At 33.7% G+C, this 27,612-nt stretch overlaps 1 protein-coding gene across 1 annotated transcript in view; it reads right to left on the bottom strand.

Annotated features, from left to right (window-relative positions):
• Positions 1-24,141, bottom strand: part of LOC149787569 (uncharacterized) — an 84,147-nt gene extending 60,006 nt beyond the window's left edge. The window contains exons 1-2 of the mRNA XM_089973719.1: positions 23,389-24,141; positions 3,568-3,802 (exon numbers count right to left, since the gene is read on the bottom strand). Of these exons, the coding sequence (XP_089829845.1) occupies positions 3,568-3,802; positions 23,389-23,440 (287 nt within the window). The 5' untranslated portion in view covers positions 23,441-24,141. The remainder of the gene's footprint in view (positions 1-3,567; positions 3,803-23,388) is intronic.
• Positions 24,142-27,612: the final 3,471 nt, after the last annotated feature.

The raw sequence follows: 27,612 nt of genomic DNA, 5'->3' as shown, positions 1-27,612 counted from the left end.
GGATTCAGTCAGGTGATCCGCTATATCTGTTATTCCAGTAAGGAGTGTTCCAAAGAAAAAAGTTAAATGACTGAAATTCCACCAGTAAAACAATGTCTCTACTTTTTCAGTTACAACTAGGATAAGATCTCAAACGATTCTTTTTACTAAACTCCAAATTGTATTATCAACCAATCTTGGCCAGCCAAACTCATATATACTATAGTTTATCTTCACCAATTTTCAGACTGGTTCCCATTTTTCCATACCATTAGTATGGTGTGCCCTGTAGTCTACTCGTCGATGAGAGAATGCTTATGTGTCGGAGAAATGAAAAAATACATTCTATCCAATGTTCAGGCTCTACCGATTCCTTTCTTAAGGGAACAAAGCTGCAGAGAACGATTACGCAAAGAAGACAAGCACAAAACACAAACCTTAATTACTTTACACAGTCTAAGTGACGTCTGTCTGTAGCTATTTGCATGACTAATGCAACAACAACAAAAATCAACGGAAAAAAGTTTGTATATCGTTTCTTATTTCCATTAATCTGCACAGGCCGCCCACAAGGCTGAAGGTGACTAATAATGGAATCTAATAGATGACGCAAGCATATTGGTCAGTAATTTAAAGTAGATTGTTATCTTACTATACTTTCAGTTTAGCATATTTTCTTTTCTATTTGCCTAGTTTGGCTGTTGTTACGATTGATTGATATTTTTAAGGCAACTTGACTGTCAAGATCGTATTAATGGATTTAAATTTTGAAGGCAAATTGACTTTCAGGATCGTATTAATTGATTGATATTTTGAAGGCAACTTGACTTTCAGGATCGTATTAATTGATTGATATTTTGAAGGCAAATTGACTTTCAGAATCGCATTAATTGATTGATATTTTGAAGGCAAATTGACTTTCAGGATCGTATTAATTGATTGATATTCTGAAGGCAAATTGATTGTCAGGGTCGTATTAAAGATATTACATACCGTTCTTTGTCAGTCATTTAAACGAAATATAAACATTAAGAGATTACGTTGTTCCTGAGAAATTGATATGACTCTTGGTCTTAAGCTATGTAACAGAAAGTAGCGAAACCAACAGGTTTAGTAAAATCAACAAATAATGTATTTTCTTAGAATACAGAGTGAAAATTAAAAAGATGCTTACAGTAATGTGAATTAAATCACAAATAATCTTAAATTTTCTGCCACAATTCCAGCAATATAGACATTTCATAATGAATTCCAACAGTCCCGAAAATCCTGGTGTACCAAGAGTAATGAATGTCCTGCTGTACGACAGTGATATAATCCAGAATGTCTTCGAATGAATTCTCAATAATTCCAAAATACTGTTCAAGTCCAAAAAAGTCAGTGAGTATTTTTTAATTGGAAAGAGTAATTTAAATAATAATTCCTCTCAAATTGTATCTGAACACAACTATAAACTCTGATCACAGATTTCAAAACACTGATATTAAACAGAAGCCAATAATTGTTTGCCAAACTCCCTTTTATATACAGACTGCCAAATGATCTATGACGCAACAGAATGTTCTGGAAAACTAATAATGACCTATGTTATTACCATAATCGCTAATTTTATCAGCTAACCAGATGACATTTTATATCTTCGCATTTGGAGACCAAACAGTATGGCTGAAGCGCATCCATGTGTGCAAAACGATTTTAACCACTTTCAAAAGTCGCCAGAACGTGATCACTAAGCGGTTTCTGTCAGATCTTCACGTAGGATATCGTCGTTATGATTTAATCAGATTGGATTTGGCATCGGAAGTGTATGTGTCCTCTGACCTTTCCCGACCTGTGTTAGATATTGGGACAGTTCTTTTGGGGTAAGAGGTCATAGCGCATCCCCTATGGAAAACATGGAATTCGACCGAGCTACATGTTGGTAGCATAGTGTAATCGCTTTTCCAATAGGCTGGAAAACTTATGCGACCTTGTATCAAACCCTATCTGCCAGAAATTTATTAAAATATAGCTATTTTCTCGGATATAATGATTACAACATAGTTTGTAATTTTAAAAAGCCAATATATAAGCCAGTTATTCAGATTCTACTCTGCGATGTATGCTTGTTTCGTCACGTGATCAACAAATCTTGAGTCAAGTAGACGAATGCAATCAAAAGTTACCACCGGCTATTAAGCTGTTTGTATCACGTGATCGTTTGCCCTCTGACGTTAAAGAAAATGTAGGTCACCGCGTACTTTGAATGGGCGAAAAGCAGTCTTGTACAAGGTCCGTTTGTAATAGCTAAATGTAAATTTAAGCACAACAAAATAAAATATCAAACGTTCTGTACAATGTATGTAAAATAACAAATACAGGTAAAATCTTTTTTTTTAAATTAAAATTTGATGTATAAATGTCACTCCCTTAAAACTCTTGGAATTGCTTGGGTGTTGCGTCCTCATACAGTTTCTTCGAGCAGGTCATGTGACTGGGTGGAAGTCGACACGTTCCACCAGTTTGTGTTTCACTGTCCGTGTAAACTGGTAAGGTATGCATTTCGGCGGAGGTTCACCCTTCAAGAATGTTTACACGAAGTGCGTATTTTTCTGTATTGAGAGCACGATTAATTCAAAACAATATCATTATTTACTGTAGGATCGTTTCTAAAGCGAGTATTTACAACATATGCATACTAATAATTCATGCCGGACATTTCATCGTGTTGACTATGCTTCTAAGGTATTCTTCTATTACCATTTAGAAGCTTTTGTCTATCATTTGATATTTTCTGTGGCAAGGTACCAGAAAAGTAACATACCAGGCTATACTATCAACGCCTGCTTAAAATAAGAAATCACCCCGCTCATTGAGAGTGAGTAAGAAAACGTAGTACAAATGGTTGCCCCTCCGAGAAACAAGGTCACACTGGCCGTATTCCTTTGCACAATCAAACCATCCTCCTTGCAATAAATATACAAATGGTAGCAAACCGTCTGACATTTGCCGTCGGTATGTAATATATATCGTACACTGGGAACAAGAGACAAGAATCTTTTAGAAAACATGCATGTTGTGGGTCACTTTTGGTTTATACGATAATGTTTTAGTGCGGTGGTTTAATATTCTACTGGTCATCGAGTTTCTAGTGTTCTCCTCAATAAGATGGCCTCAAGAACTACATGTCTATTCATTCTCAAGGTTATGTTTGTTATTGTTTTATACATGCTTTTGAGACTGACTTAGCAGTTCTGTTAGTGTTACTTTTTTTAGTTCTGTCAACTGAAGATCGATCACCATTAAATATGTATGCGTAAACTTTGCAAAGGATCTCCTGATATCCTGTAAGGTCTCTTTTTAGCGCACTGTAATCTATTCTATTTGATGCGAATAAATCCCGTAAATAAAATATCACCCGTCTGATATCTATTCTTTTATATACTATACATTTTATGCAGCAATTGATTTACATTACCTTACATATTTACTTCGTGGTAATATTAAAATATATAGCCTATACTTACACATATCCCCGAAAACTTGCACACCCTACTAGTTTTTTTTTTTAATTACAAGATTACTACATACCTATCCATAATGTCTTACCTATCCGGCTTTTTTCTGTCGAAGGAGATTTCCAGCGACAGGAAGTGAACCAGAAGCCTGCGCCCTGTCTCCGTGACGACGTTCACTTGACAATTTAGGAATTCCTCAGACTTCAGGTCATCACTGAGAAAGCCGCCCTTTAGCTCCAAAATCAAACTGTCATTTACATATACAGGCAAATGGGCTCTGTCGTAGTTGACCATATACCGCTTGGGGGTCAAACAATATGTCGCATCTGAAAATAAAATGACCTTTATATAAGTAAACATACTAAACAACTTAGGGGTTGAATGTATAGATTTCTGTCGAAGAGATGGCTATTATCTGTTTCTTACGATTTTGCTTATCCTGTGGTCAGCAGAGGCTTTTTATGAAATTTTCTTCGACGCTTCTGCTTCATAACTGCCAGATCTAGGTCTCTGCAGTTCTCAGTTAGATCGGACCTATAAGCTAGTATGTACGGTAATTAATTGTTTCAATTATACAGAAGGCTTTAACATTGCATACAACACGTATTCGAGACTAGTCTGCCTGCAAGAATGTGTCTTTCTTTCGCTTTGGTAGACAATGTTACATACTGCTATGATTGAAAATCTTATTCAAAACTTTCCTGGGGGCCCAGAGTGTCCGAGTGGTCTAAAGTGCTCTCCGTTACGGATCACTTCCATCTTACTTCTGTCTGACCATACAATATAATTAATTTTAGAGATAGCTAAACGTTCTACCACTTTATCACTTCAAACATAGTTAAAAATAACTTGTTCAACTGAATTAGCAGGCTCCTAATTTACCGAATAACTGAGAGTTGTGACTTTTTCTAAATTAGTTGAAAGCTTTGCACCAAAGACAGTAAATACTGTTCAACAACACCATGCACTAATGAGAGCAATACTGTTCAACAAAGGGGCCCCGAGTGGCCGAGTGGTCTAAAGTGCTCTCCGTTACGGATCACTGTCATCTCACCTCTGTCTGCGCCGGTTCGAGTCTCAGATTCAGCCAATGTGTGTATGTGAGAAAGCTTGCCAGTAGCTTCTCGTGGGTCGGTGGTTCTTTCCGGGGTTTTCAAGGGTTCTTCCTCTGCCATTAATACTGGCCGCTATGTATAGCCTATCGTGTGCTGAAAAATGGCGTTAAACCCAGCAACAACAACAAAACTTTCCTGATCGCCCCTGTGCTTTGTCTTGCGCTTCTTGTCTCCTTTTCACATTTAAAAAAAAATCCGTTATATCTGGTGATGCAGGTGACATTGGGATTGGTGGAGTATTGATGCAGGGGCACAAAAATGGTGTAGATCATCCCGTGTGCTATTCGTTGTTAGAAAATTGAACAAGATTAAATATTCAGATCACTATTAGTTGTCAACATGTTTATTTCAGATTGGGTTCAAGGTACGATCTTGATTCTGACCGTATAAAGCTACAAAAAGTAATTTTCCATTAAGTTGACAGAGTATTTCCAGAAAATGGTAATTGCGATCTAGGTCAAGTGCAGGGGTATATAAAGTTGTATGCTTAAGGGTTATTCATTCTTGCCTTAACATTCAAAGCAGAATCAGTCTTAATGTCGTGTTCAATTTTAAATTTGGTGGAATTATTCAGATTATATTGTTAAACGGTATTACAGAGTGCTCAAGGATATTTTGGATCATATTACTATGATATATAAAAAAAACTCTTAGCACATCACCACAATCCGAGCCATTGGCACATTCAAGACCATACGTATATAAACACATTTAATACTGGAATTTATTTGGAACATAACTGGAATTCGATTGGAATTTTATACATTTGGACTTGTGATATAACTTGTGTGGCCATTTGGTATTTAATTTCACAATACTTTAAGTTGTATAATTAGATGTTAATCATCACTACTTTACACACGGACTTAAAATCCTACCGTTACACAACTGTTTGTAGGTGTGTGTGATGGTCGGTAACATTATATTGGCTAGTAAGCGTGGAGTTTGGTTCGCAGCAATGGGTGTTGTTCAGTAGTTGTATGTTTTGATCAGTCGATGTCTTGTTAGTCAGTAACGCTGTGTTGTGGTTAGTAGATGTGAGTGCTAGTCACTAAAACTATGTTCATCAGTGGATTTGTGTGCTGGCGAGTAGTTGTATTGCTGGTTAGTTGATTTGGATGCAGAGCAATGACGCTGTGTATTGGTTAGTAAGCTGGTGAGTATGTGTGGGTAGTGGTCAGTAAAAGTGTATGTTAATCCCTGGGAAAGCTTCAGATTTACATTTTCCCATAACCCCATAAATTTTTCCTTTGACCCTACACCCTTGTTACTCTTATAGACATTTTTAACAGTACATTTCCCATTGACCCTTTAACGGCACATAATGGTAATCCTCTGGAATAGTGTCAAATTCATATTGACCCCATCTTCCCATACGCGTAGGATGGTAGCCTAATTTGCACTGACCCCTAACATACATACATACATACATACATGCAAGCATACATGCATACATACATACATACATACATACATACATACATACATACGTACGTACGTACGTACATACATACATATACGTACGTACGTACATACATACATACATACGTACGTACGTACGTACATACATACATACATACATATACGTACGTACGTACATACATACATATATACATACATACATACGTACGTACGTACATACATACATACATACATACATACATACATACATACATACATACATACATACATACATACATAACAGGCAAGTGTTGTTGATTTAGATCATTGGCATCAAAATCGCAAGGCCCAAATACTAGACACTACTTTATTGCATTTTAAAACTGAGAACAGATTGGAATATACCACATAACATGATCTATTCTAAAAGGAGATTGTAATTATTTTCTACTATTGAATTATTTTTATGCATTTTAACACAACAACATATTGATTTTCTAAAATCATCCTTTCAATTACATTGTAATTTAAATTTCGGTCGTGCTTCTGAAGGAATGCTTTTATATAAAAAAAGAGATCAAATAGATGGGCCATTTTCGTGTTGGTTGGGTGTTGATTATAACTTCATCCATAAGTTAGACGATTATTTTTCATGGCATTCCGCATTCGGTATACTCAAAGGTAAATCACGAATATCAATGAGTTTACTTATCTGATTGTGACCCAGTGTCATCTGATATGTTCATTTGATTACATGTATTCAAAGCAAATCATAGTAACCCTTAACGCATGCGTCAAGAGTCAAACAAGTTTATTCAATAAAGGTTTACAAAATACCTACTACAGAATTTGATTTAATTACCATACATTTTACGGTAAGCTATTTGGTCACGACGAGTTGCTTAGATATTATGTTCAAGCATACCGACATGTACTTATTTCTCTCTCTTATATATATATATATATATATATATATATATATATATATATATATATATATATATATATATATATATATATATATATATATATATATAACAATGCAAAATATCATTTAATATTTGACAATAAATCCCGCTTTTTCACGTAAGGTATGAGCGCAATGTGAACAAGTTGGTAAATTGATCAGACATTTCCAAATGAAATACGAAATTTCATTTTGTCTTGTACGAAACAGTAATTACAGATGACATATCAAAGGCATGTTTGTGTGGATGTAAGAAGGAGTGGGGATTGAAGCAAAGTATGTCATTTATTAAGAACAAAACAACACACACACATACACAATAAAAAATTGAAAACGTTCTCAATCCTAAAAAAAAATAATGATAGACAGCCTGCATTTTACTTTGACACAGTACTGTATGTGAGGATTTTGATTTTAACGTGGATACATTATTTTGAATAGATAGCCACTTCTATTTAATCATCTAGCTCTAGGGCTCTCTTTCCATTTTCATTTTATTTGAACTAGTGCTTTTTTAAAACCACATGTAAATTAGAATCCCCTTGCGTCTAAAATTACATTTCATTTTATTTTGTTTTCCTTTTATTTTCCTGTTTATTTTATTTTTTATGACGTGATGTTACAGTTACTACGATGTTTAATGGGTCCACGTACCTAAGATACATCCTATTGTAAAACAGGCCTTTAATAACTAATCTCCCCTTTTGATTTTCTTTCTACGATAAATGTTACATTTGGCGCGATACTATTAAAAGCAGTGTCGATTTAAGAACAGGTCCTTTCATTTCGGTAAATAGTTTGCTAACAATTTTCGCACTTTTTTATTCACTCTCTTGAAAATTGCAAAACATAATACCAATTTTTTACTTTCTTTCTCTCAGCACTTCGAGGTTTGAGAGTTATTATCATGTAAGATCTTTTGACATACTGATGAAATATCGTGCTCTCAGCGATATCTGGATGGTATTTGCATGCAAAAGAACAATTTTGGTCTCGGAACAATCCATCGGAAATGGAGTCCAATTTCGTGTGCTTCCTGTATGGATAAACCGGTTACTATAGAAACCTTTTTTCTAGGTGCCTGCAAAAGTTATCTTTCGGGAAATGGCTGCATTACGACTAGGCCGTGTATGACAAGCGAGACAAAAATGGTCTAATCTATGTTCACTTTCAGAATACAATCGATAATACAGCAGTTTGTTTCTGAAGTGACTTCAAAATAAAGGGAAAAACAACGAAAAGCGGTCAAGGAATCATCCATAAAATCTCTCAGGTACAAATGCGGAATACAGATTTTGTGTGTTGGAAGGAGCCAGCCAATAAGGAATACAGTCTGTATGCCAGAAAGGGATATCTGCGTTGTGGGAGTTGGTCAAGGACGTTTGTACTCCATCATATTTCTTCTTGGAAACATGTTTCCCGTTGTTGTTGTTGTTTGTTTTTTTTTGGGGGGGGTGTTTATTTTTATTTTATTTTACATTTATTTTAGTCATAAAGTTCGTTTTATGTCAAGCTTATGATACTGGATCTCGATCATCAGGTATATTCAAACTTGATAACTGTCCACCATCTCGGAAGTGAGAAAAATGTCCTTTAGAGACAGGTGGTTCTTCAATATATGCTCATTTCGTCATTATGTCTAGTGTTCGGACTTTGAACTCGTGGCATCTGAGTAATTTGCAATAAACAAAGTATTCCCTTTCTCCCATTTCATAATATTCCATTTTTTTTTTATTTAAAAAAAAATAAATTAAAATCACACTCGTCCCATTAAGCTCGAACTTTCTCCGAGGAAAGTATAAAAACGCCGGAAATTTTGTGGACATGTATCGCTGTATACAAGTTGCCTAGCTTAGTCTTAAGTGCTTATCTTATTCAGAGTAGGAGGAGAGTTTCTAAAAGGAACAAAAACAACAACAACTCAAAAAAAACAAAAACAAAAAAAGGCAACCAAACAACAGTGTACCTTAGTACAGGTGCACATACACGACAGGCAAAACATGTCAAAATTCACTTTTTCAACGATGTGCGCATAGAAAACCTGTCCTTTGTGATCAAATATTGACAACTCGGTTATATATTTTTTTAATGCAGCGTGTCCTATAATGGATTCATTTTACAAGTTCTCGGCATACCTAGTCAAGGCGAGAAGCACCAGGAGAGTGAATACTGCAAAAAGTGACATACAGGTTTAGCAACGTCTAATCTACCAAAGATATCACATACAAAAGGTGTCCTGAAGAAATATAGGTCAGGTTAAGCAGGGTCTATTGAGAATGTACCTGGTAAAATATCTTAAAATGATATGTCGACAAGAACATGTTGTTTTTTTTATTTTATTTTTTATTTTGGTACTTGAATGATTGGGGACATAATGGCGGTCACCATATTTCCCGTTGTAATTATTGGAGATAAAACGAACGTGTTTTGTATATGATGCAAACGCCATTGACGGCATATATTTATAAAGTTATCACGCAGATATGTTTTATTGAATCTCTTAAAGATTGAAAGGTGGTCAAGGAATACCATACAACGATAGTGTAAACACTGGGGGGAGGGGGCTTAACTAAGTTAAATGTTCGGTATGCAGAACATTGACCAGCTAGCTATGAGGGGTTAAAGCTAGTACAAAAAAGTGATTATACGTTGGATCAAGAGTGCACATTTCAAGGAATAGAAGAAAACAATATTTGAAGTTGACACTCGAAATATTTGACACCAGTCATCCAAGAGGGAAAAACAAATATGTCGGATAAAATAAAGTAACTACTGGTCAATTGTTTTCTTTTGCAAGAGGAAAATAGACTAATGAAGCAGGCATTTGTATGGGTTACCATGTGTCTAATTTGTATGAAAAGTTAATGTTCACATCACACAAAATTCTATCTGGTACACACACACACACACACACACACACATACTCAATGATAAATTATCTTTGATGACTGTAATTGTTACCTTATGTCAGATAATGTTAAATATTTTGAATATACCTATTGAATCGAATATGAAAAGGTAAGATGATCTTTCTTCGCCTCACCTAAAAATCGTATGTTATTCTCACAACGCACTCGGTGGTTTAATGGATTGATATTTTATTGACGACGTAAACTTCCATAAATATCTCGTGCACTTTAATAATGTATTAGGAAAAAAACTAAAATACTGTATATACACGCTTAGAGGTCCATTCTAACTGCAAACAACATAGACCATGATCTGCTGTCACATAACGCGTCGGCAAATCAGGGTCTATCTTGTTTGTTTTACTGGTTTCACATAACAAACTGCAAAGATCCAGATATGCAGACGCATTAGGCGATGAGTACATACGGTAGATGGATGAATTTAGGTGTGTGTGTGTGTGTGTGTGTGTGAGACTGAATCTTAGCCATCTTGGGTTCCAGTATGATACAGAGAAAGATGTTTGTTACATACGGTAGATGGATGAATTTAGGTGTGTGTGTGTGTGTGTGTGTGTCTGTGTCTGGGTGTGGGTGTGACTGACTGAATCTTAGCCATCTTGGATTCCAGTATGATACAGAGACAGATGTTTGTTACATACTGTAGATGGATGAATTCAGAGGTGTGTGTATGTTTACGTTGATTCATATTTTGATGTAACGGTGTAACGGTGTTGATAACAACTTCGGAGTCATATATATATTACTTTTTTCACAACCAAAATCGGATTTTTTCCAATGTTTTGTTTAAGTATCTGCAGACTATAAAAGACTGTGGATAAGGACACGTGATAATGAAGCATGTACTTTCATGTCTTGTGAGTATGGTTAGGTGACGTAGGAAAAATACTACCTCGACGTTGTCTACATGACATGCGATGACTAGAAGAACAAACAGGCGTGTATATAAGACAAACACACTTCAGCATGTCAACAGTTATAAACACACATGTAAAATAAAAAATAACAGACACATATGTAGACACGTATATGTGTAACACTGACTTTCTTCGACATGGCAAGTGAAAATTACATGATACACATATGTAAGGTACTGTTTCCAAAGACTTATTTAGAACTGTTTCCAAAGACTTAATTAGGACTGTTTCCAAAGACTTATTTAGGACTGTTTCCAAAGACTTAATTAGGACTGTTTCCAAAGACTTATTTAGGACTGTTTCCAAAGACTTAATTAGGACTGTTTCCAAAGACTTATTTAAGTCTGTTTCCAAAGACTTATTTAGGACTGTTTCCAAAGACTTAATTAGGACTGTTTCCAAAGACTTATTTAGGACTGTTTCCAAAGACTTAATTAGGACTGTTTCCAAAGACTTATTTAGGACTGTTTCCAAAAACTTAATTAGGACTGTTTCCAAAGACTTATTTAGGACTGTTTCCAAAGACTTATTTGTCATACTCCATAGGCTTATTGGTAACAATCAACGTTTACTTGACTAATCCATTAAGAACAAAATAGATTTACATAGGTAAGGAGAAGGAGAAATGGAAAGAAAACAACAAGATTATGCTTGACACTATTTTAATTTTTATTTCCACAAACAGCAATTAAAGATGCTTGCTTCTTTTAAGGAAAATCAATGATGTATCTGTTGCATGGTGTTGCACTAAATTTGCTCTCTTTGGTGCATGTTGATGTGCTATGTTTGATGTCTTTGGTGTATGATGTTGTGCTATGTTTGCTGTCTTTGGTGAATGGTGTTGTACTATGCTGTCTTTGGTGTTTGATGTTGTGTTATATGTGCTGTCTTTGGTGCATGGTGTTGTTGAACAGTTGTTGTTGTTGTAGGGTTTAATGCCATTTTTCAGCACACGATAGGCTATACATGGCGGCCAGTATTAATGGTGGAGTAAGAACCCGGGAAAACACCCAAAAGAACTACCGACCCACGAGAAGCTACTGGCAAGCTTTCTCACATATCCACATTGGCTGAATCCTAGACTCGAACCCACGCAGTAAGTTTGTATAGCATAGGTCAAAGAACAAATTCAACAGAACATTACTATGAAGGATATACATGGGGGGGGGAGGGTGATTAAAGATAATTATTACATTTCATTGTATAACTGAAACTAACATGGCTCAGAAGAATGTTGTCTGATGAATCGAAATGGAAAAACAATTATCAATATTAAACAATGAGTATTTCGTTGGGTTTTTTTTGAAAATAGTTTGTGAATTCATTAAAAAAGTATATTACTCTATTTTGGATATACGTTTTTGAAGCATACTTAGAACTAGATTATTCAAAATGGTAACATCTGAAAATTTTAGAGAAACACATATATGGTTTGACCTTTCTTTTACAACAATTAGAAAAAAATGTGTATTACAAAACAGTTTCACAAAGGAATTAGATTTATGACTGATTTTATTAACAAGTTTAGTTCCTGGATAAGTTTTATTATAAATAGATTTTCTGTTTAAATAATTTAATTGATTTTCAAAGCTTACTTACAGCTACAGAGGCATACAAATATAGATTAAATATATGCAGGGTCCCTAATCTAAAACAACCTTTAATTTTAAAAAAAGTGTTATGTTGTTATGTCTGCCATTATAATAAATGAAAAGGATATAAAAGCAAAGATGCAACAACAAAAAAGAAGGGAAACAGTTAAATACCAACGTATAGAAGGAAATAGAATTCTGAGTTTGTTAATTTAGAAGAAAAGGACTGGCAGAGATTTTTCTTGGTACCATATAAAACGACAAATTGATAAAATATTATATGATTGCCGCTTGAAGCGTTACACAGAATCTTGGATACCAAAATACTTCTTTAAAAAAATTAGAACTATTTCAATGAAGACTGTTGTTTTTGTATGCTCCACATAGAGACAATATCTTATATTTTGGGGGACTGTCATATATCTAAAGATTTTTTAAAAAAGATTTTCAACAATGGATAAAAAGTAAGTGTAGAAACACAGATTATTTGGAATTGATAAAAATAACTATCTTTGCAATTTCAGACATATATCTGGCTCATTATATAATTAGTTTAATAGTTCCGTATGCAAAACAGTATACTTATCAATGTAGATTTAACAGAAACATACTGTATCGAGTTCAAAAGTATCAGACACTACCATTTTAGAAATTAGCTCCAGAAATCATAGACAACAAAGAAATAGGAGGTCTTTTAATCAGTCATTTACTACAAAATATATTAAAACACGTAACAATCACAATGTTGCTACAAAATATTATTAAAACATGTAACAATACAATGATGCTATTACAAAGAAATTCAGGGATTTTGTATCTATCGAAGTGACAGAAGTTACCAAGCTTAAAATTCCAACTGTTCAAAATTCACGTTTTTTTTTTTATATTGGTTATACCCATTGCACTTAAAAGTAATCAACTGGACCAGATGGAATTAGTGTACAATTTTTTTTAACAATTAGTGCTGACCATATCCATCTAACGCGTTCATTATATCATGATGTATGCTATAAAAACTATTTTTCCAGATCAATTGAAATCTGCTAAAGTCAAGACTCTTCACAAAAAAGGAACCAGACACAATACATTATATTACAAGCAAATTTATAGTTTTCCCGTACTACGAAACGTACTCGAATCACATCTCTCTCTCTCTCTCTCTCTCTCTCTCTCTCTCTCTATATATATATATATATATATATATATATATATATATATATATATATATATATGTATATATTTGTAAGCACATAATTTGTTAACTAAAAGCCATTAAGGCTTATAAAAATCCACTCGTGTCAAACGACTTTAAGACATTAGTTCTTGATACTGGAAAATAGATAACGGGAATCTTAATGGTGTATTTACATTGTGCCTGGTTAATTACAATATTCTACTACATACATTATAAATTAATCGATATTCAAATTTAACACTATCGTTATTTCATTGCTTTTTCATCAGTAATAGCATTTAAAGTGACCAATCCCATGCTGGTGATGCTGTTTTCCTCAAGGGTACATTTTGAATCACTTTTCTTTTTCCTTTTTCTCAAGCATCACCCCTTTGGTATCTGACCATACTGGTATGTTTATATATGCAAATAACACGACTGCTCAAGCTGAAATATTTACGAAATATTGAGAGTAAATTAAATTTTGTTCATGTCAAACGTTTCAAATGGGTGTACCTGCATGTGCATACATAAAAAAATTACTTCCACCGCCACCATCGCCCTAAAAAAAATTAAAGAAAAAGAGAAAAATATAAATAACAAGGTTTTTCTAACTGAAATTACTAAAAAGAAAAGGAGACAGGAATTGATCTTTCTGCATACTGAGACCTGGCAAGCTTCAATAGACCATTCATGAAAAACGTTTAGACGTGACAATGAGCACAGTCTATCATGGAATAAACAATCATCTGTGTGTGTGGCAAACGTACCTTCAGATTATTCGTTTTGAAAAGAGGTAAGTATTTTTAGCGTCAAAATGCTTTCCAGAAAATACCAACTAAGTCCCAAGAACAGGAGACTCAAATGTTTAACACATAATGAAATACATTAACTAATGATATTAAATTTTGCATAGCCCTTGCTGCTTTAAATACAAATTTAAACGTATTTTTTTATGATACATAAAATGAACACTGTATTCTTTTATACATCTTGACCTTGTGAGAGATTTATCTTGGGCGGAACAGTCCATCGAGAATGAATAAAATATGTTATACTATTATCAGTAATGCTATTATATGGAAACAGACAGACAGACAAACATAGATTACTCTAACTGTCAATAGGTTCATTATCACACTGTCACACTGTTTTTGTGACATTTTAACGATAACACCAAGAGATATGTATTATAGGGAAAATGCATACCAACCAAAAAATATGTATTGTGGGGAAAATGCATACCAACCAAGAAATATGTACTATGGGGAACCAACCAAGAAATATGTATTATGGGGAACCAACCAAGAAATATGTATTATGGGAAACCAACCAAGAAATATGTATTATGGGAAACCAACCAAGAAATATGTATTATGGGGAGCCAACCAAGAAATATGTATTATGGGGAACCAACCAAGAAATATGTATTATGGGGAACCAACCATTATGGGGAACCAACCAAGAAATATGTATTATGGGGAAAGAACCAACAAATATGTACTATGGGGAACCAACCAAGAAATATTTATTATGGGGAACCAACCAAGAAATATGTATTATGGGGAAAATGCATACCAACCAAGAAATATATATTATGGGAAACCAACCAAGAACTATCTACTATGGGAAACCAACCAAGAAATATGTATTATTGGGAGCCAACCAAGAAATATGTATTATGGGGAACCAACCAAGAAATATGTATTATGGGGAACCAACCAAGAAATATGTATTATGGGGAACCAACCAAGAAATATGTATTATGGGGAGCCAACCAAGAAATATGTATTATGGGGAACCAACCAAGAAATATGTATTATGGGGAACCAACCAAGAAATATGTATTATGGGGAACCAACCAAGATTTACATTTTCGGGCTTCAAGATGAAATCTATTAAAATAAACAATTCGTCTTTTAACAAAATTTAAATGTTAAGAAAAAATAACCTTGGGAATTTTTTATTTACAAAGTCAGGAAATCCTTCAAGCATGATCTATTTCAACATTAAACTTGCCCTTAAACATTCCTGCGACATCCTGTCTGAAAATATTCTGCTGTTTCTGTCCGTTTTCTTATTCCGTTTTATCTTAGATCGTGCCATATAGGAAATAAGCACTTGGTTAGTTTGTTTGTTAGACGGAAGTGTACATTCATTCTACGAAAGTTATGAATTTTCTCTGAATAAAAGCTTGTTTTTATTTTTAATTTTAAAGCTCCGTCTATTTTTTCCTTCGATCCTCGTTCTTTATATCAGGAGTTGAATTGTGGGCAACTGTATTTTAGTTGTTACCAGCAATCGTTGTAGTAAGAACAGTATTGCTGCAAGTTTATAAAGCATGTCCATTTAATGGAAACGTTTGGAATGACTAAAATATTAACCTACACGTTATTCCCTTTACTAAATAGATTACATGTGTATGACGGCCTTAAGGTCGTTGTCAAACATTGCATGTTTTAACGGTATTCTGAAGAAATGTCGACTTATAGTAGGGTTTCCTTTGTATTCAATGTCGACTTATAGTAGGATTTCCTTTGTATTCAATGTCGACTTATAGTAGGGTTTCCTTTGTATTCAAAATACCATTATTAAGCGTTTATTTGCAAATGAATTGGAATACAAACTAGCACATTTTGTAAGTGTAAAATCAGACTAAATATTATAGAGGATGAGTTTTGGTTTTGGAAAAGACTTTATGAAGACGAACAAAGAGCGACGTACAACATGTAAACAGAACAATAATATGATATTGTTAAATTATTAGAGAACAACAGCATTAGAAGGATTTCAGAACTAGTTGCTTCTGATCTTTCTTGGTTTGCAAAATGCAGACATTACGATAATGTATTTAGACTCTCTCTCTCTTTAGTCTCAAGACATTATCATGGTCATTTTGGTTATATTCGGGCATTACCAATATCATTTGGTTTATATTCTCTTTTCAAAACATTTATGAAAGGGACATACAGGTAATTTTCAATTACATCTACGATATCCGTTGATACCCATTTATTCCATCATATCGACCTAACTGTGTATTTAAGCTAAGAGCTGTAAACCTAGCTAGTACAAACATAAAAGGAGGTTTATACATATAACCAAGACACTTAAAAGAAAACAGACCTCTAATCAGCTTTTAGAGAGAGCACAGTACTCTAAAACAAATTACGTTCTCACCCAATAAGTCCAATTTTGTTATATTAATCACAAACTCTATCCCTTCGTTATTTTAATAAATGGTATTATGACGTCAAAATGCCGAGTATTTTCCTTCTGCAGCCATATGTTCAGATGCAATAAGAAAGGTTAGGGGACTGAAAAAATGTTCGCTCGAGCATGCTATCTACCACGCAATCAGTCAATGGCTTCCACATAGTGAGCAGTATTCCGTAATAAGTGTTGATGTGTCATATATTTCAATAACAATTACCAGCGCTTAGCGTAACCCCTGATTACATCTTCTTAAATGCCACCTCGTTCGTTTCCCAACGAAATAAGTAAACAGAGAAAATTGGGAATATAAGTTTCCAATCAAAATAATACGTAACAAACACGTGCATCGTTCCATTTCAAAATCGTGGATCCTCTACTCCTACGCACGCAATATTTCTTATATGATTGTTAGTTCTATACAAGCCCTAAAATTCATTCATCCGCCAAAGAGATGAGGGCAACCAACCCAAAACCTTCGACATTTTTACAGATCATGTTTATCATCACAAATAAATAAAAACAAAAGCAGCTATGGAACATACAGGAGGAACAAAATGTAAAAAGCTCAGATAAAACAGTATGTGCCAGTTCGAGTCAATGCCCATGTAATGAAAACAAATTTGGTCGATTTGTTGAATGAAAGTGACTACAACCCCAATTATTTAATGCATGTTTTGTATCCGAAGGTAAAACACCAAATGAAACAGAAATCCCACAAATCGATTACCAGCATTACCCCTTGTTTGGGTAATTTGCTGTCATTTGCCGTGGTATGTAGTTGAGATATTACAAAGGGTACTCGTGCAACATAGCATGTGTTGATTACTTACAATTTTTTTTTTACAGTAGACAAATATAAGAAATGGTAAGAAGGAGTTAAGACTCTTGATACCTAATAAATTACTAATGTATTGTCCAAAAGGGACACAAAAGGAACACAAAAGGGCCACAAAAACTGAGGGGATTAAATAATTTAACTCATTAGAATTTGCCCTGGGCACTCATTTACTATGTTGGTAAAAGAACATGTACTAGTCTTGTATATCTGGTTGTATTAGTGAGGACAATAAAATGTTCCAAATATCTGAGTTAATGGAAATTGGATTTGTTAGGGTATCATCCTGAAACATAATCTGCTTTAAAGTCCTAAATAGCTATTTATGTAAACTTTAATTTAACTTATTCGTTACATGGTACGGTACATTGCACAGAACTACACACTGAATAATTTTAAAAACTGAAACTTCTCAAAAGACACAATAATGCCATAATATGTTCAGAAAGACGCAAAGATGTCTCTCAAATTCGATGCTCTAACTATTATAGTAACCACACAGACAGTAATAAAAAAAAAAGTGCTCTTAACAGTAGTGGCGATTTGGTTGCAAATTGCTTAAATGCATGGCACTATGCCAAAGATGAACAAAGAGCGGCATTGACAGTAAAACGTACTCGTTTCCAAATTAAAAGGTATTTGGGGTTAAAAAAAGTTTTAAAATATATCTACATGTTATTGCAAATCTCTAACAACTTAGAAGTCAATGTACAAATTTGTTTAACTGAAGATGAAAATGATAAGAATGGTCGTTTTTGAGACTTGGAGAAGTCAAACAGGTCATTATTCACAGACTGACTTCGTTTCAGGGATTGTACTTCCATGATAACATAATGAATAACTCAAATAGACTTTGTCACAACGAAACTAATATCATAAAATTAGAGTATAATAACACGAAGGAAGGAATTAAGGATAGTGTTGTTGATTGGCTAAAACTAATGGGCGGATATAGGGTCATCTTTGATCTTGAATGTAAGATTTTTTAATTGTATATCTATTTATATGAATGTTAAAAACAAATCACCTATAACAAGAAAGTAATACTTACAGTCAGTCCCGTTACTATATATATATATATATATATATATATATATATATATATATATATATATATATATGCCACTGCATATATCAATAAATAAATAAATAAATAAGCATTATCATTTAACTACTCACCTGTTGTGACAGGTACTTCTAAGTAATATATGTACATGAGTTCTGTGTACCCAAATACACTAAATGCACAAACTGAAGAAGTCTTTGTTTGCCGTAACTAATCAGATCGCATACATTTTCCGCACGATCTACTTTTCAGTTTAATGGAATAGAATAATATTAAGGTAGTAGACCCATTTTTGTATCACATGTTGGGGTACCGTCTATACTCGCTTATAAGACCAGTCCAGCTGTAAATAAGATAGACCCTGATCTGCTGTTGTTTGATATGCCGGCAGATCAAGGTCTGCTTTTCTTAATTCTATAGATTATTCCTAATAAATTCCACAGAACAAAATATTCCAATGGAATGTGCGACGGCAGAGCTGGGTTAATGCAGTTTGTTGTTTTACGACTTATAAGCGTGTAGAGAGGCTATAAGAAAAAGAATTGGTCCCAGTTTTATCAACTTTTAAATTTATACAGATTTTAAAGATATAAAAAAAACGTGAAACTCTTTGTACATTGTATTGGTTGCTCTATACTCGTGTCATTTTCGAAAATAATATCTCTTCTACACAGAAAAGCGTCACATTCGTGAGGGTGAAGAATCGCGCTTTTTTTCTCATGTTCTTTAGTTGCTGCATGGAAAGAACTAATAATAACTGCAATTTTTCCTATACCGTTATGCATGATTATAAGTGTGTAGTAATCTTACCTTAGTAGCATTTTAATTAGATTGTGAACGTCTTGAAATTATGACGCCTTATAAATAGAGACCAAGTTGTAACCCCATTTATATCATGCCAAAACATTTCATTAAACAAAGAGCAAGCAATACATTCATGCCATATCATACTAGTAAGAAATTGACCGCAAGGTGAGTTTTTAAAAAATTAAGTCAATCAATCAATATGATAGTTGCCAGACTGAGTCATTGTCGGTTGTAAATTTAATGGACAACGGACCTCCTCAAAGACATTAGTAGCTCAAATACATTGTCAAATGGACCAGGATGTCGTCTCCTCAGTGTAAAATTAATAACGTTCATTTTGATTTGGAATTGCCCTGATAATATTTCACGTCTTAATCGATTCATATTAATTCGATAATTTTGAAAGCAATTCCCCGTCTTAATCGATTCATATTAATTTTATAATTTTGGAAAGAAATCATCGATTAATATTAATTTGATAATTTTGAACAGAAATCCCCGTCTTAATCGATTCAGGGCCTTTGAGTTGATAGATTACAGAAAAGGATATGCAGCTTTTCGTTATCTGAACGAAGTATGTGAAGACAGAATACTTGCTGTCTTAAACAGATTTCCTATCAATAAAATAAATGTTTATTAATTTATTTCCTTATAGTCCAAGTCAACGCTTTTATTCTATATTTACTTTTTTGCATTTGCTCGCAATAATTTTTGACAATAAAGTTTTCTGTTAATGGATTATAGAAGTTCCATTTGAAAATAAATAGCAATATATTCAAACCTGCTCTGTCTGGTGAAAACTAAACTTGACTGTCAGTTTGAGAGAGACGTGGGGACAAGTTAATTGTAAAAAGTGCTTTAATATGAACTCTTCTCGTCTGCTTGTATTTTTACACGCAATACAGTATATAAATTAATTTAGACAAAATTATACTGTGTGCAGTGGATGAAAGCTGATAACATTAAATTCAAGTATTTATAATGGATCTGAAATTTATCAGAATTAGATATTCACATCGTCAATTTGCAATCGATAGTGGCTGTTAATGAACAACCGCCATAGATTATGAACTTAAAAAATAAAAAAGTATAACAGGCAGCCTGATCGATGCTTTGGCTCACAAATTACGCGCCTTTTTAACCAATGACATGGGATCGCCAAGGCCGTTAACAGCAATTATAATGCAGCGTGCTTCATCATTATCCGATCGTTTTTCGCAGAAAATACAAGTTCTTTCCATTAGCCAACTTTTCATATTCTTAATGTACACAAACCATTATCGCCCTCATAAATAAAAGTCAGGAAAAATCGATAAATTTCTTAACTAGCTACTCATGAGCAGAGAATGATCTAAATAAAATTTGTTTGATGATAAAGGACAACAATAAAGTCCTTGTATTGGTAATTTCGATTTTTAATTTTAGTCTTGCAGAGAAGGACGTTTCCTTCATAAACAAAAGTAGTTTCGTCACGATCATTGTAAAGAAATTATTAATTTTGCTCCTAAATATTCAATCTTCATACAGTAATAAAAATAAATGTTTGACCGAAATCATACGTAAGTAGATGAATCACCTTGGTAAAAAAAAAAATCAAAAACTTTGTCAACTCACATCATGAGAGAAAAATAAAGACTAAAGAGCCAAATTATCAATTTAGAGCTGCATGGTAATATTTATAAAATTAGTTTTGGGGTTCAGGCAAGTAGATAAAATAAAAACCATTATAATTAATACCGATAAAGTGAGCAACTGGTTATTATGCAAATTAAAGTTTTCGCGACAGTTTTTGTTTATATTATTTAATACATCATACAGAGCGAAATTAATAAACATGATTTACCTTTTTCAAACAAGAGCACTCGGAACTGTATGATGTGAGAAGTTTTCGTTCCCGTTTAAATTTAAAATTTTAAAATTAAAAATAAATGAGCTCTAGTAATGGGAAAGTTTATTAACATGAGCCTATATATGTTTTATAGTAAACAGAATACTAATGAAGTACACACACACACACACACACACACACACACACACACACACACACATATATATATATATATATATATATATATATATATATATATATATATATATATATATATATATATATATATATATATATATATGTGTGTGTGTGTGTGTGTGTGTTTTATAAATAACATCAGTACATATTGATACGTTATTACATCGTATTTTATATTTACGTCCCATTTTTAAAATAACACCAGGATACAAGGTACGTTATTACAGCGCATTTTATAAGGATACCCAGGTTTAAGAAAAAATTCCAGGACACATTATTACACGACAGCTGTATTTGTGAGTGATCTTATCATTTTTGTCAGCAAACTTTTTTTATTACATAACTCTGTGTTACTTGGGTTAATATACTACTATTAGTTTTGTTCTCAATGTATAATAAGACATCTTGAAGCCTCAAATGATGTCATAGCGTCCCATGAGATAAAATGGTCGAGGCAGCGTATATATATATATATATATATATATATATATATATATATATATATATATATATGTCTTATCTTTTTTCTAAACTTCCTGATATACTCTGATATATTTATTAGTTTCCATAATAAATGAAGATTTTAAAAAAAATATGGTTAAAATTAAAAGGAACAGAAGAAGACATAGAGGACAATTTCAATAAAAATCCCTCATTTATTGCATTCTCTGTCTCAAAGCTCTGATCAGATGCACTGAGTCTCTCAACGCTGTATTGCTTCAATAATTAACACCATGCCGTTATATTTCTATTTGAGAAACAACACAATATTTTCCTTTCCAAAGAACGGGCAAAATGCATCTATAACATTTATGGAGCTAGGGTTGGTTTGATATTAAAAGTGATTCAAACTTAAGAAGGCAAATATGATCAAACTATTTGTGATTGCTTTGTAGGTGAGATAGAAACAATCTCGATAAACAGTCATTTCGCTAGAGCACTATAACATTGCACTCTAAACTACCAGGGAAGTAGTTGGGCTTTTTCGGGTGGAAGCAAATTGTAAATGCCAAGATATATGCGAAAGTACACACACACACACACACACACACACACACACACACACTAAGGCATTATAACACTATAACTGTGTTGCATATATATGAGGTTTTAAATAATCATTCATATTGTTGAATATTGTAAATTTCTCTGAAAATTGCAATTTATAATGACATATGGAATGTACAATTAAAACTAATTATATTGACTAAATGCATTTTAAATTTAACACATTTTTCCTATTAAATAATATAAATGTAAGTCTTTAATGATGTAAATGCATTTCACCCAATTTCTAGAGTTCTGTGCCACATTCCAATTTTGTGAAAATTATCATGCTGTCATAGTATTGATATGTTGTATTAAGTAGAATGGAATTGCTTCGGCCGATTGGTTTTATGCAGGCAGTTTCATTGAGTCAATTTTAATTTTAATCGAAATTCAAGACACTGCTAATATAGTTGGGTCTCCGAATGATTAACATATAAGTATACGGATCTCGCCCGCCCCTCCCCCCCCCCCTTGATTATTGTTGTTAAAGTTTCCTAATCTGACTACGACAAAAATAATGGATACATACTTTACTCATTTTGAGACCAGTTGTCTATTGTTTCTTATTTTCTCCCTATTATTTAACTCTTGTTTGTCAAAATTGCAATAATCCAGACTCTCCCTCATCTTTGTGTTTAGTGTTTTGTTTTGTGAATGTACATCGTTCTTTTCCAGACGAAGTATGTGTGTGTGTGTGTGTGTGTGAGAGAGAGAGAGAGAGAGAGAGAGAGAGAGAGAGAGAGAGAGAGAGAGTGATTTTCTTTTCAAACTAATCATCACTAAGATTGAATTTGAATAATTTAAGATTAAATGACTTACCTAACATAAACATCAAGGCCATAATCCCACGATGACTTAACAGCGGAACCATTATAAAACACGTTTATCCCAAAGATTTTGCCTGTTTCTTGTACGACACAATCCAATCTCTATCATCTGCCAGCCAAAAGTAAGCAAGCTGGACTGGAACTGATATAGTGACGTCCAATACAAAATTGGTCACGTGACAAACGTACGTAAAAAGGTAAACTCCTTAATCTTCAGACATTAATGCCGTACACAATTGTGTTAATTTGTCTCCGTCAGCTTGGGTAGAACCATTTCTTTACCATGAATGTACTGTTAGATGGATTACGTGGAAATGAACTGTTCAGTGAAGAGCCAAGCTGGACTCTCCTTACAGCGAGTACACAAGACCCTGGCAACACAAATCCTTACAGCCGTATATTTAATCGAATATGTATTATCTTTAAAGGCTACATTTGTATCCTTACCCGATATGAGTATCGCATACAAGTGATTAATTTTATTTGCAATGCAATGCAACTAATTCAAACAGACTTGGCGAAATTTAAAGACTTACACTTCACAGACCGTGTGATATGGAGTAGTTGACTTAGTTGGGACTGGAGAACTGTGTCATGGAAAGAACTACAAATTGAACGACCAGTTAAACTTAAATCTATCGCAACAAAACCTTTGATCAAATATTGTCTTTTGGTAAAGTCGTATCGATTAATTACAGAGATCGATCACTGGTATACAGATTCGACTAATTGCAACATTTTATCCAATTTTTTGTCGTCTGCTATCAAAACTTCATACAGGAAGTGGCGTCCCACTCGAGAGGTTCGATGAGATGGGAGTGTCAATATACACTATGTAAATAAAGAATACGAAAGATCTGAATTCCTGTAATGTGTTTTCATAGTCAAGGAGGTAATGAAATTTAATACCATCATTAAGAAGACCATTTCATGCTGTACACAAAACATCAATACACACATAGATAAAAGCCACACATAAGTATATCCGCACAAAAATCAACTTCAGTGTAGTTTACGTCAACAGACATCTTAGTCATGTTTCTCAAATCACATGGAAACAATCAATCAACCTAAGATCATTCATCGATAATACACAAGCGCATTTATAAACTGAGAACTAGTCATATGCCTTTAAACACAGAAAACATGTAAATTAGATAAGGGTATGTTTTAAGGATAAACTGGATGTGTTAAATAAAATGTATTATGTTCCTAATGAGGGTTATATTTATGCCCATCAATTGTTTACAAATAATTACTGAACTTGAAAGATACAGATTATATATATATATATATATATATATATATATATATATATATATATATATATATATATATATATATAAGCAGTAGTTTACTGCGATCAATCAAATAATCGATGGATTTACGTATTAAACCAATTATAGATACAAACAAAGAAGTTTAAAAAATCTTGCAAAAATATTTAATTCCCTAGTTTACAAATTGAACATTTAAAAAGAAGTTACAAACAGTCTAAAAGTGTTAGCACATGTCCAAAAGTATAGAGATTCGAATGAATTCCATTAGTGTTCCGAATTAATTCCAGTCTTGAATGTAAAGATGTACTAATAGCCTGGAATAGTGTTAATACGCTAAACGTCCTGATGTATCACAATGATATACTCCAAACTGTCTATAAATCAATTCACAATAATCACAAAATAGTGATTTAGTCCTCAAGTCAAAAAGAACCTTGTAATGCCAATGATTAATTTCAATAAATAAGTCCTCTCACATTAAAAACTAAACACAAGTAAAATACTGATCCCACTACGGATGTTAAAATAGAAGATATGTAATTCTAATATAAACAACCCTAATATAAAAACACACGTCAATAAATAAATAAATATATATATATATATATATATATAGAGAGAGAGAGAGAGAGAGAGAGAGACAGAGACAGAGACAGAGACAGACATACAGACAGAGACAGACACCGACACAGATAGAGATAGATAGACAGACGTGCCACTACGGATGCAGAGCGTTAGCGTGCTGTCAGATTTATGAAATTAATATAAACAACATATATATGATCTATTTATGGCTACATTTAAAATCGATCTGTATTAGATAATTTATTTCAACATGTATATATTGTTGTATGAACTACATGTTCCATGTAGGTATTACATGCCTGCATTAAGATACGTTTTATTAATGTTTATTTTATGGCTTGATAGACGGTTAATAAAGAAGCGTGCATACTAATATGCATATGGTGTGTGGTAAATGGTATAGATCTTCAAAGCATATACATCATATGCACACAGTTCCAGACCTACATTAAATATCAACTCAATCGTCAATCTGGTATCTTTGCGATTTAGACAATGACCTTTTCTGAAATGTCAGAAACCATTATTCAACACAGTTTATGTTATTCTCTCTCTCTCTCTCTCTCAGACACACACACACACACACACACACACAAAACACCCTCATACACGCACACACTCGCTTCAAAAACGCAGGTGGAGCAGGATTTAGGTTATCATCTCTCTCTCTCTCTCTCACACACACACACACACACCCACACACCCCCCCCCCACACACGCACTCTTTCTCTCTCTCTCTCACACACACACACACTCACAAGGGGCCCCGAGTGGCCGAGTGGTCTAAAGCGTTCGCCGTTACGGATCACTGCCATCTCACCTCTGTCTGCGCCGGTTCGAGTCTCAGATTCAGCCAATGTAGATATGTGAGAAAGCATGCCAGTAGCTTCTCGTGGGTCGGTGGTTCTTTCCGGGGTTTTCCCGGGTTCTTCCTCCACCATTAATACTGGCCGCCATATATAGCCTATCGTGTGCTGAAAAATGGCGTTAAACCCAACAACAACAACAACAACCACACTCACAAAACACCCTCATACACGCACACACTCGCTTCAGAAACGCAGGTGGAGCAGGATTTAGGTTATCATCTCTCTCTCACACACACGCACGCACGCACACACACACACACACACACACACACTTCAAAACCGAAGGTGGAACAGGTTTCGTTGCGTGAAACAATAAACAAAAATGATAAGTTTGATGTCGATGGATTAAACGTCGAGTTTATGCACCGTGAGTGATTTGTGGGACTTGTGTAGTATTATCCGTATTCTTAGTATGTCTGTTATTCAAATCTGCAACCAAACACGCAGACACAGACAAATTTTATTTAGAGGAGAAATTGCATTACATAATAAGAAACATTAATTAGCTCATTGGAATTATATTACCGGCTGTAACACACACACACACACACACACACACACAGGAAAAATAATAATTTTACATTAAAAGATTATACTCTGTTCAATTACGTGCAGTTTTCGAATATACACGCATATTGTCTGGTCAATACACACTTAAGATATTCCCCTTTTCCTAATTTATAATTTCTGGTTAGAAAAATTAAACGCAGAGACGTCAGTTTAAATGAATAAAAGATAATCGACATTTACAGACACTGTTGAAATATACTGTTTAAAATCACTGTTCAACACGTTCTTAAGAATAAATTTGCATACCGATTTTAAATATACAAAGACAAGGACATGACGGCCACACCAAGTTCAGAATCGATGTCAAGGCAAGATGTGCCGATTGGAGCCGTATCGCCGAGTTATTACATTAGTGGATTATTTTGTCTTCTTAATTTTTCAAAACGGTACCACTACCATCGATTCTTATCTTTGAAGTATTGTCTTTGTGCTTATTTCTATGAAAACGTTTTTGAATCTGTCTTTGGGCGCATTTTAGAAAGGTAGTCATTGTTAACATGAACTGACAACTATTAAAACATTAAATGTTCAAATTACAACCACATGAAAGTAACATACCAAAGACTGTCAAAAATGTTTACATTGGATTTGTTTATAATTTTTAAATTTGATCGAATTACATCCATTCCGTAGCGTTTATTAGCGTGATGTCACGATCATAGTAGAACTTGCAATAAAGTATTCTTTTAATAAGAACGTACTACACATACATTATGACTGAGAAAATAGACATTAGAAGCGTTTTAAAAAATATATACTTTAGTGTGAAATACAGAGACTTATTGGCAAAATAATTATCATATTTGTTTCATTCCATCATGCGTTGCGATGTTTTATTATGTGAGCTTAGAAATGGTGTACATGCAGCAACAAAACCGAGAATTTATGAGCTAAAACAAACAAATATAATCT

This window comes from Sinohyriopsis cumingii, chromosome 11, assembly GCF_028554795.1.
Source record: "Sinohyriopsis cumingii isolate HCF-2022 chromosome 11, ASM2855479v2, whole genome shotgun sequence".
Taxonomy (NCBI): domain Eukaryota; kingdom Metazoa; phylum Mollusca; class Bivalvia; order Unionida; family Unionidae; genus Sinohyriopsis; species Sinohyriopsis cumingii.
This window is presented reverse-complemented; position numbering and strand designations above follow the sequence as displayed.